The sequence below is a fragment of the Polypterus senegalus genome, chromosome 4 (genome assembly GCF_016835505.1).
Source record: "Polypterus senegalus isolate Bchr_013 chromosome 4, ASM1683550v1, whole genome shotgun sequence".
In the NCBI taxonomy this organism is placed as follows: Eukaryota; Metazoa; Chordata; class Cladistia; order Polypteriformes; family Polypteridae; genus Polypterus; species Polypterus senegalus.
Window position 1 is genome coordinate 42129293 of NC_053157.1, and position 12529 is coordinate 42141821.

The 12529-nt window shown below is 34.9% G+C and overlaps 1 protein-coding gene across 2 annotated transcripts in view; it reads right to left on the reverse strand.

The window, feature by feature from the left end:
• Positions 1-4850: 4850 nt before the first annotated feature.
• Positions 4851-12529, reverse strand: part of LOC120527292 (ran-binding protein 3-like) — a 47844-nt gene continuing 40165 nt past the window's right edge. For both annotated transcript variants that reach the window (XM_039750536.1, XM_039750535.1), the window contains exons 12-15: positions 12300-12420; positions 10400-10542; positions 8180-8405; positions 4851-5259 (exon numbers count right to left, since the gene is read on the reverse strand). In XM_039750536.1, coding sequence (XP_039606470.1) covers positions 5204-5259; positions 8180-8405; positions 10400-10542; positions 12300-12420 — 546 coding nt within the window. In that variant the 3' untranslated portion in view covers positions 4851-5203. The remainder of the gene's footprint in view (positions 5260-8179; positions 8406-10399; positions 10543-12299; positions 12421-12529) is intronic.

Below are 12529 nucleotides of genomic sequence, written 5' to 3' on the forward strand. Positions count from 1 at the left end.
AACTTGTTAAACACATTATATCTGAAATAAAATAAAAACACTTTTTGTAATGTACCATAATCCAGATTACAATATGCGAATGTCAGGTTGTATAATAGCTCAGCTGAACTTCACACTAGTAGCAACACAACTATGCACTGAGCTTTATTCTTACATCAGATAAGTACTTAATTATGACTGTTGTTTGTGAAATGGGACATTTGAACTTGCTGTATTTTTTTTCATTACAATTTAAATTTATTAGGAGTTCGAATCGGTACATTTTTGCCAATTCCGACCCTGATTCCAGGTACCCAAAATTACCTCTGACTCCGAGTCCACAGCCCTGACTGCACTAGCACAAAACAGAGGCCATCATGTCATCCAGGTGGATGCTGCACATTAGGGGAGGTCGAAATAGCTTATCATGGTCTATGTAAGGCACCTTGAGTGGCTAGAAAATCACTATACAGTATAACATTTAGATATTAAGATTAAGATTATTAATTGTACTAGAACTTCTAAAGGGTGAGGTGAATCCATGTTTTAACATACTTAATGTAATTTGTTTTATGTGTGGAATGTCTGTATGTTTAATTTAACTGACTTATTATATTTATCATTATTTTGCCATTTTGGATTTTGTTTTTTGTATGATTGCTACAACTTTTATGTGGCCATGTTTACCTGTTGCCAGTCACACAACACTGAGGTCATGTAGCATTATGTCATGCTTCACCTATTTAAGATAGTGGCACACAACTTTTCTTGAAGTATTGGTTTGAAAACAAAAGAAACAAATAACAACCGTTGAATTAGGGGTAACTGCCCAAGTTAGATACTTTGCTACGTATCTTCAGACAATGACTTCTCTTTTGACAATTTGTTCTGATGGTTCTTCTGGTTTTTGACTTTTGATTATTTTCCCTAACTACCATTCTGTTTGTCTTTCCATCTCCTGGTCAGTTTTTCCATTGCTGCTGATCATTTCAGTGCTCCTTGCTTACTCCCAGGTTTTTTTGAGTAAATTTATCTTTTGTATACCTTTCACAATGCACGACAAAATGTTCTAAAGTTACATTTTTTTCTCCATGGTTTTGACACATCCCATTATTATCGGTCTTTATAATGTAAATGTTGATTCAGTCAAAAAATGTCTTGGGTTATGCCAGCCCTATCAACAGCGTTTTTAAATGAAAACCTTTGTCCACACCAGCGTTTTGACATCACTTATGAAAGTATCTCCATCCACACTAAAATGACTGAAAACTTATATGATGTATGTCTTCCTAAACTGGTCATGCACACATCAGTGGAAAACTCTTTGAGGGGAAGGCAACGCCTTTGGCCACAGGATTTAATGTAAAACTGTAGCAATCAGTAATTTATTTGTCTTTTGTGCATGTGTGCAGAATTTAAACTGCACACAACATAATTTAGATGCACAGAGGTAAGCAACACAACATGGCTCCATGGAGAGCAACTCTTCTATATCTGCTACATTGGAAGTATGTGTTTTCCTTCCATGAAGGGTGACCAGTCAGGAAATGAAATATTGTAATGAGCAGGATCCAGTCCTGGAAGGACTCTGTAATAAGCAGGAACAAATCAGACAACGATTAGGGTCTGCGTCTTCAAATGTCTACAATTTCACCCATCCACGCTGCAACGGTGAGTTGGCATTTTCAAAAGGTCACTTTTTTGGGAGTTAAAAATGGCAGGGTATTGTGCACGAAAGGCAAAAATAGAAACAAATGTCTACTTCTTTTTTAACAAAAAAGTAGTGTGGACGTAGCCTTAGTCGAACTCTGTTCATTATTACTTAATGAGAATATTTAATTTAACCAAATTCTTAACCAGGGGATTGAATTGTGGATTCAACATTATCATCATAACACGGCTGTGTCTTTTGTTGTACTCTAAGGGGATACATGTATTGGAAATGACTTATTTCAAAGATGGCATCCTCTCTGCAAAATTACAGTAATAAACAAAACAAAGAATTGACGTGAAGTTACAAAAGAAAGAAACAAAAAACAAATGTATATATATAAAATGGGCCAACATTAAAGGAATATGGAAGATTCAAAATATAACAAAAATGAAATCAGGGTGAGTCATTGCTGCAATTTAAAAAAGAATATTCTTAGTAAGGTTGTGGTCTCTTCTGGATACAATCGTGAAGAGGAATGCCGCAAGTGTACTTCTTCAACAGGATAGGTGTGTGCTGAAACATACGTATCTAATGGGGTTATACCATGGATCTTGCATGCAAGTTTTTAAAAAAATTAAAGGCTGCCTCATCCATAATCTAGTGTTTCTCTATCAAATCTGTCCTGAAGGAAATACATATTCCTGTAATGAAGGTGAATCAGCACAATGCCTAGACAGATCAAAATTAACAATTTTTTGCAATTCAAAATGGAAATGTTCCGGCTCAGAACAAGAAACAAAGAACATCATCAGAATTACTATCAAACTACTGTTGGTGGTCTTGCACAGACTGCAGAAGATGAGGGTAGACTGGGTAAAACCACAAGACCTAGTGCTTTTGCCCATTTTCTAGTTCCTTCAGACCTTTATTAGCTTGTTAGAAACACACTTAAGGAAATTTTCTGCATGAAAACGCTTGCATTAAATCCAAATACACTTTTAGTTACGTCAGACCACATAACCCTTTAAAAAATATCTTGTACATCTGTGCTATGATGCTGGCTATCTGTCAGCAGTTTGGGTGGGAAGAAAATGCTGGTAGCAAAACTGACTTATTACAGTTGAGTTTCTAACTGAAACATTGACATGATCATGGCATACCAACGCAGTTCTTAGTGCTGCTGCCCACACCCCCACAGAGTGAGTATAACTGCATAACAGGCCACTTTTTCTGTGGATCTTTCACATTCTCTTCCTCTTCTTTTCCTCTCGATGCTCTAATCCGCCTTATCTCAAAGATTTATAGGACTTGTTAGCTTAACCATTCTTAATTATGTCTGTGGGTGTGGGTGTGTGAGTGAGGGTGTCCTGTGATGGACTAGAGTTGTCTGCAGGGTTAATTCCTACCTTGTGCCTAATGCTTTAGGGATAGGCTGTGTCTCCTTATGACCCGACATTCGATTATGCTGGCAAATAAGTCATATGTGAAAAGGAACCTACGATTCAGTACAAATCACATGTTCAGATGAAATTCAGAAATGTGCTTTCAAACTGAAAACTGTTGTTGAGAAATTTATTTAGTGTTTTGCAGAGTCCTGTTTAACAAAATGAAAACTTGCCACCTAATTCTGAGGAAATAATATTTTAGTCTTAAAATAGAATTTACATACTTTAACTTTTTTTTTTATTTGGGCAATAACACTGGCTCTATTGACTGCAGAACAGCAGTAATGACCAGATTTATTTTAGAAGTAACTAATACATCTAACGCAAATTAATATAGCAGACATTCTACTGATAAGATTTGTTTACAATCAAGTCCAAACTGCCATTACTTTCTACTACTTAAACAAACAGGTAAACTCTAACAGAATAGTGCAGATATATTTTAAATTAAATAGACTATTTCTTGTTTTCTCAAAATACTGTACCTACATAATACAAGGCTGCAGACATTTTGTTCTGATATGCACCTTCAGATTACTCTACAATATTAGCAACATATGTACTTTGCTTACATGGATATTATGTTGCTTTAATTTTTACAGGCAAGCTCAAAGTATTGCAAACATTTAAGGAAAGTTAAAGGGCTGAGAATAAAACTTAAAGTATATCATAAGTTTAACACACAACTTTGATTCATTGTGCAGGGTTTCTGAAATAATGTGCTTTTTAATCGTGTTAAAAACCTGTGTTTTCAACATTTATTTATAAATATAAAATATATACCCATTTTCTATAAATATATCACTTCATAAAATGTTATGTTATGTATTTGCTATCATACAAAAATGCAACAGATGTTCTGCCAAGAAATGATCACAGTACCAACGTATGTTTTGTGAGATGCTGCCTTACAAAACAGACCAGACATGTCAGGAAGAAATCTATAGAAAGTGCTGCTGTTTTTAATTTGGTAGACAGTAAAGTGAAAACCTAAGCAAGTGTCACAATATGTTACAAACCTTTAAACTGCTCTGGCTACACAAAATATACAAATGGAATTCAATGCACATTCAAACGTATTATTGTGAATGTATACGTTGAATTATATCTTGATGGTGTTTTATGGTCAATATGATCAATATGTTAGTTTAATATCAAAGGAATCATTCCTTTCTTATTTATATTCATTTCAATTTAAAAAATCTATTTTGCAATAATGTCATTATGCAGTTATTCAAAAGCTAAAGACAAAATGACTTTTAAGTGGTGAACAAAATAGCTTGACGCAACTGCAGTTATCTGATTTATCAGTGAAGACAAACAATGAAATCACATTTTTAGAATGAAAATTAACAAAAATAACAAAAAAACAAAAAAGGGATTTGAATTAAATGGCTTTGCATAAAACATGTTAAACATTTTACAGAGAAAAATGTAAAATTAGTCGTAGAATGGCATATTAGTTTATATTTTCAATATATCTTCAATTAATAAAAAAGTCAAAGCCTTGTGTATTTCTGTATTTGTATGTATTTTTGAAGTTAGAAAATCAGTTGGCAGCATATAAACCTTTAATTTGAACTTACCTCTCGACATGCACAGATAAAAGTAAACCACACTTATCAATATGATGAGTGTAAACCCATAGAATAAGCTTCAAGAATTTAAGTAGTCATGTTTATACATATAAATATAATTGCACCCCAAAATAAATTATTTAGAACATGTGTCTACAGAAGACAACGGACAATTCATATAATATACAATATATACTGTACATATATTAATATATAAACAGAAAACATATATAGAGCTTTGTTCTGCAGTCAGTTTTTAGCAGTGGATGGTAAGGCTAGGGGGTCTTTTCAGACGTCCAGTCACGTTGGTGTTTAAAAAAAACATAATTTTGCAATCTCCATACAGTGAATATTTTCAATCTTTAGGTTTTTGTGTGTTTTTTTGCTGGATATGTAAAGTGGTGTGGAATCTTCCATAATGACAGAAAATCTTTTATGAAGGACAAGTGATTGTCTTCAATAAAAAAGAAGATATGTTGCCTTCCATTACTTAGTAAAGGTTTGTCCATGTAAGAACAATGCTCCTCTGTCTCCACAAGGGAGTCCTGTTATGTGCAGATGCCAGCCTGGCTGCGTGTCCCACTTCGACTCCATTTTGACTGACCTGTAAAATAAAATTTAAAAAATGTCAACAAAAATACTTAATTTGAATACAGTTTTTCTTCCCTCACTCAGAGGATTTTTGAAGTAAAAGTATGAATTTCACAAAGAAACTGTTCGATTTTATAAAGAACATGTCTTAACCACTAACAGTGATACATAAAATCTGCATTAGAATGTGTAAAAAGTTTTTATATACCAAATTTAAATAAAATGTAACTGCCTTTTTTAGCTTTAAGGGAGTTCAATCTTATAACCAGAAATTAAAGTGTAACACAAAACATGCATTCTGCACAATACTTTTATAAGTTGTTGTTTTACAAGGTACATTCGGTATACTTTTTGATTTCTGTAAATTTACATATTTAAATACAGCAGGAGTTTTTAAACTTTTTAATCTGAGGAAGATGAGAAACATGACAACAAACTAGGACACAAAAGGGGATTATTTCCATAATAGCAGTAGAGCCATACACAAATAGTAATAGCCATATAATAAAAAAGTACTTTTTTTGTTTCATTCAAGAATACCAAATTTCTCACATGAATATTACTAAAAGAAAAATGTGGAAAGCAAACATATTGGTAGTAAAACAATGCATAATTATCATTCAAAACAGAGAACAGATTTCTGAGGTGATATATATCACTGACAGTTTAAATACTTAGAATATGGTTTAGTTATGCTGAGAGAAACAGATTTTTCTTTATAATGGGGCAGCATAAGGATACGGCTCTGAGGCCAGGGATCTGAACCAGCATACCGGAAGGTTGTCAATTCGAATCCCGTAAACCCCAGAAGTGACTCTACTCTGTTGGGCCCTTGAGCAAAGGATTTTCATGCTCAACCATTGCTAGGGTTTACAGTGAATGGTCCAAAAAAAGTGAAATGTCCAGTGAGCATGCGGTTCTCTGGGTGAAAATGCCTTGTTGATGCCAGAGATCAAAGGAGAATGGCTAGATTGGTTCAAGCTGACAGAAAGCAGCAGTAACTCAAATAACCACCTGTTACAACTGAGGTATGTAGAAGAGCATCTCTGAATGCCCAACACATCAAACCTTGAAGCAAATGGGCTACAGTAGCAGGAGACCACACCAGGTGCCACTCTTGCCAGGTGTGGACAGGCAACTAAAGCTACAATTGCAAAGACTCATCAAAATTGGACAATAGAAGATTGGGAAAATGTTGCTTGGTCTGATGAGTCTTGATTTCTGCTGCAACATTCGGATGGTAGGGTTAGAATTGTTGCAGACCATGTTCTATCCCTTTATGACCACAGTGCACCCATCTTCTGATGGCTGCTTCCAGCAGGATAACAAACTATGTCACAGAGCTCAAATCATTTCAAACTGGTTTCTTGAAAACAACAATGAGCTCACTGTACTCAAATAGCCTCCACAGTCACCAGATCTCAATCCAATAGACCACCATTGGGATATGGTGGAATGGGAGATTCATATCATGGATGTGCAGCCAACAAATCTGCAACAACTGCGAGATGTCTATATGGACCAAAATCCTTGAGAAATGTTTCCAACACCTTGTTGAATCTATGCCACAAAGAATTATGGCAGTTCTGAAGGCAAATGGGGTCCAACATGGTACTAGTAAGGTGTACCTAATAAAATGGCCATTTAGTGTATATCACTTGCCTCAGAATTCACAAATGGAATAACTCAGCTCATTTTAATACAAATCATATGGTGGCTCATCACATACATGTCTGTGACCCAATTTGTGTTATGATCCATAGTTTAAGCACTCTGATATACAGTATATGTTTCTAGCACCTCAGATGATACAAATCAAGGACATGTTATGGACATGAAGTAATATCATAAAGACTCACAAAGACAAAGGGAAAAAGCAATTCAGTGTGTGGCTAATGATTAAAACAGAACTGAGAGAGCACAGGGGACTTGGTACTGACAGAGTTTATAGTATCTTTTTTGAATGTATATGTGTTAGAGCTTAGACTTTCTCATGACCATGTACTCATTTGATTCCTCATGATGACCCTGCATGAAACATACATGTACAGGACTACTGATGTACAATTACTGGTGCAAAGGTATCAAATAGATGAACTAAACAGGATGTCTGTCTTTGTCTCATAATTTCACAGTAAATGGGAAAATACTTCTCTCGAAACTGACAAGCTTGTCACCTCCATATTGGAAACTGACAAACCTTGTTGCAGAATAAAATTAAAACATAAAGAACATTAAGAGGACGGTGTTTGCATAGAGACACCCTTTTTCCCCATTGAGGAACTTCCTGTGCACTGCAAATCCTGACTTGGAAATTGGTACTTTGGCACAGTGTATAAATCGAGAGACTGATTTTTATTACTTTTTAAGGAAAACAATCTGATGTGGAGTTATAATTCAGGTTAGAAAAAGGTATCTTATAACTCAGGCTCAATTACAGATATTAAAGTGCCTCATCTCTAATGATAATTCTTAAACATGCTGGAAATGTCTCCTATTTTTCTCCACATTAAAACTATTTATATATTTACAAAGCATTCCACAAAGCCAAGTTGTGAAAAAGAAAAAAGAAAAAAATTGTAAATTGAATGATTTTCTTTTAAATCAACACATACTCGAGAAAATATTTTATACAATTATGTGGACATTTAAGTTGATGCTGCATTTTGCACTAACATATTTTATTAATAATGCATTGAATGTAACTGTGTGCTAATTTAGGTCAATGCCAGAAATATAATAATCTTGCTAGTGAAGGAATGAAAAGCATGCAGGAAAACAAATCAAGAAAAAAATAAGCAGTTACAAAAGAAATGTAAATACACTCTATTGTAAGCAAGAAAATAACATGCATTTGCTTGCTGTCCAGATCTGACCATGCTTGTTGTAGTATCTTGTACAAGTAAATATCATATATGTTAAGATCTCTTTACCAGATCTGGGGCAGGCAATGCGGACAAGCTTCTCCTCTTCTTCCTCCTCATCATCGTCATCTTCATCTTCCTTCTCGCTATCATAGTTGAGGACAGGAACTCCAGACTGTGGTTGTAATTTCCTGGGACTCAACTGGTTCTCCTGATTTTTTTTAGCACAGTTCTGTAGCAGTACTAAACGGTGATGTATTGCCACATACAAGCGTGAAACTTCCTTTAAGGTTGCCTGCAGTAAAATGGTTGGCATGTCAAGACAGGTGCAACAAGGCAATGTACATATTTACAGCTCAACTGGAAATACAACAGATTTCTAAAATACATTTAATATTCAGGAGGCTAAAACTAGGCCTAGGAAATCTGAATGTTCAAGGAAAATATAGATCATGATTAAATGAATTCATCTACCCACACAACCGGCACTGGCTACAAGGCAGGACATGGCACTAGATGCCAGTCCATCACAATAAAATGAAGACTCTAGATTACTGCTATGCCAATATGCCACCCTTATGCAAGCAAATGTATAATTTTGAATGACCTGTCTTTTAAAAATTAATCTTAGCCATTTTAAGCTGGCTGTGCAATGTAATTTTTCTAGTATTTCTGAAAATGTTTTACTGGATAGGGTTACCGTTGTTACTGTACCACAGTGTTAAAAGAAGTCATCTGTGTATCTGTAGTAGATACAACTTGTAATCTCTTAATTAATATGATCCAAAAGTTTATGAGTATACAGTACCTAGAAAAATTGTGGGTAATGGTGTGCAAAGATTGAGCAAAACAAGCATATCCAAAAACAGTGACTAGTGTAGAACAATATATGAACAAAATAACCACTGTATATTTTAAGATACTTTCACGCTGAATTGGAAGATACCGATTTGAAGTCAGATTATTTGTATTAAAAATATCCAGACACTGCTACTTAACCTTGTGGCAGATGGCAGCTTACAGGCTCTTCCACAAACACATCATAAACATTTTTGTATTGAGATAATGTTAAGTATCCTTTTCTGACAAGTGCTACTGGATGGGTGTGAATTTTTGAAAAGTTGTTCTATGTGTGATGATGTAGCTTTCCAAGGTCTCCTTGTAAACTCTCCAGTGGTGAGTCTCCAGTATCAGTAACGTGCCCTCTTCTCTATCTACATTTGTTTCCCTGGCACTCTTATTCCACTCTTGGTTTCTCCTACCATCTCTTCAGTGATGAAGCATAGATCCTTCAACTTCCTCCCTGTCATCTTATCATGGATAAACAAATAGCTTCCTAAAGTTAACCTCTACTTGTACCTGAACTTTCCTTCTGTTTTTCCTTTCTGAGATCTTTCAGTAAAAACAGTCCTTGATAATGCCACTCTCTTGCCACCAGATAAAGCAGGAATCTTGGCTGAACCCTGTTTAAAATCCCCTCTCATTCCATCAACAAACTTCTTTAATTACCCACTCTTGCTTCACAATGTTAAAAAGATTTGACCTTTCCCTTCACCTATGCCACTCATGTTACTTTTCAGGTTCTTGATCTCTCTCTCTCTCAGGTGGATTATTGTAATTCTGTCTTGAAAGGGCTCTCATCAATTGCTATCAGGCAACTGTAGCTCCTTCAGAATGCATCAGCCTAATTGGTGTATTCTGTTTCTTGTTTCACCCATACTACACCTCTGCTTCACTCTCTGCAATTTGCTGAAAGGATCAAATTCAAAACTTGTATCTTGACCTACAGATTCCTGCCTGGCTCTGTTGCTCAATACCTTCAGTCTCTGGTCTGGTCCCATCAAGATGCTTTCATTCTGGTTTGGCCTGTCTGGGAGGGACTTGCCAGATAAGATAAACTAGACAACGCATTTCTTACTCCTACTATGGAATAATCTTCCCATGACCTGGCACCTCTTGAAGACATGCCACTTTACAAAGTATCTTGGTACTGCATACATTTTTTACTCATTGGCTTTCCTTCAAGATATCAAAATTTGCGCTGACCTAATCAAACATCATTTGAAATTGTCTGAATTCTAGTTTTTCATGTAGCCAATGGGCTCACTAACTATAATACTAGCCTTTTTGTGCTTTACCTTGAAATTTGTTTCCTTTTGATGGTATAATTTCTAATCACACATTCTCTGTATTATGGATGATGCTGTTCACAAATTGCCTTGCATAAAGGTGTCTTTTGAATGAAAAAATAACAATTTTTAACAAATGTTAATTACATTTGAACCTTACCTGCACCAGGAACACTCTTACAGTTTGGTCTTCAAGGTCAACAGCTGTGAAGCGCAACATTTTCCTTGAAGCTCTGTGTAAATGCATCTGAGCCCATAGCCTAGAGTTGAGGATCAACTTCAGATTTCCTTGGTTTCTCATGACTGGAAGGCAACGTAAGCATAAAATGAATGACTTGAGGCATTTCACTATAATGGCTTTTCACAGTACTGCACTTATAACATTACACTATTCAACTTGATACTCCCTAACAAATTTTCAGTTATCCTGAAAGTTGTTTGTTAGCTCTAATTTTCACAAGCTGGACATCCCATAAATTCCTTAGTAATTGCAGGGTTTGTCTTAAGATATTTCAAATTAGTGCTATTTCCTTATAAATGCTGCTTAACAGAACTAACACCAATAAGGCAATAATAAGGTAATTAAGCCAAATCAAATAATTAATTATCATCATACAACTTCAGTATATCAGGCTATAGTTTTGCATTTGTTGAATGAAGAACTGTCTAAAGTAATGTGGCACAGCTTCTTGCCTTTGCTTTTAGGCATTCACATCTCTTTGGCTGCAGCTACTGGATAAAATGTCATTTTCTGCAATAGAATATTTTATAGATTATCTCAAAATTAACAAAAATCTTAACCTCTAGAAGAGTGACAAATATCTAATACACAGCTAACTCTCAAAAAAGCAAAAAAGTACTTGAATTGTTTTATTTTTCTAATATTAATAATGTTATGCATAGAAAGGAAAAAAAAGAAAAAAACCCTAACATTTAAAAGCTGTGATGCAGTATATTCATATACTGTTACTATATAGTGTAAAGTTAAATTTACTCAGGACTTCGTGCCGACAACTGTGGTTAGCTGAATCAATCAAAGACCAACATCTTTTGCCCACAGAATTAATCAAAGCCTATATTAAACACTGGGAAATACCAATTCATCTGAAAATCATTGCCATTGTCTACGTCTTTAGATCAAACTATGAAGTGCTTTGTATTATTTTTGTCAATTCTTAATTGGACTAATACAGTTCTTTATAATTTTTCCTCCTGCATTAAGAATTATAAGGTATTGACAGATTCAGAATTATGCAGAAAGGGTGTTGTACAAAATAAAATGCTGTGACAATGAAACCTCTCAGCTGGCTTATTCACACTGGCTTCCTATCATAAATCAAATAGTCTCAAGCCTGTTCAGTCCATAGCCTCAGAGTACTGATTACATTGCATGAAACGAGATACCGTTTGATAACTTGTAGAACTTATTTAACTTTGCTGTACTGATGATGCTGCTGTCTGTCTTTTCCTTCATTTACATGTTTCCACAGTTCCATATATTAAATGAGATTATACTGTTATTACCATGCTACACAATACTTACTTGTTCTCCTACCCATAATTTAACTTATCCTGTTCCGCTTGGCACAGCAGTGGTATTTATTCTGAATAGATTATTTTTATTTATTTAAAATATTGATCTATTTAAATATAATATCAGTCAGGTATACCGTATACAGTATCTCATAGTTCCTCCTGGTATCTATCAGAACTAAATGTTTCTGCATTTGTTGTTTTTTTTGTACTGTTTATCATGTTTTTTTGATGATGTATTGTAATTAGGTTGGCCTGTAAAACTCTTTCTGATAGTGCATGGTATCAATGTCACTTTATAAAATGAAAAATGAACTGCTTGAAACTTCACTAGCACCTATAATAGAGATAAATATTAAGGGCTGATACTGTAATTAAATACTTCTTCTTCAACAAGCATTATACTGTATAATATTTTAGACACAGAAAATATAATATATTGAGATCACTTAAAAGAGGCAATATGTTTTGCTTGTAGGAAGCACACATGATTAAGCTCAGTTAGTTCAAAAAGTTCAGTTTCTTACCCAAACGAGACTGAAGACAGCCAGGACCTTCCGCCACTTTGTCATTAAGCCTCAGGACTCCCCTTCCTCTCTCTGACCAAGTCTGGGTGGCTTTTTCAAACACAAAGAGCTTGCAGGTCATCTATACAACAGAAAAATAATACATTACAGAAGCTGTGCTGGACTTTTTTTTTGTTGTTTGTACTTTTTTAAATCTACAGAACACTGCAAATCCCCAAAGGAAACAATTT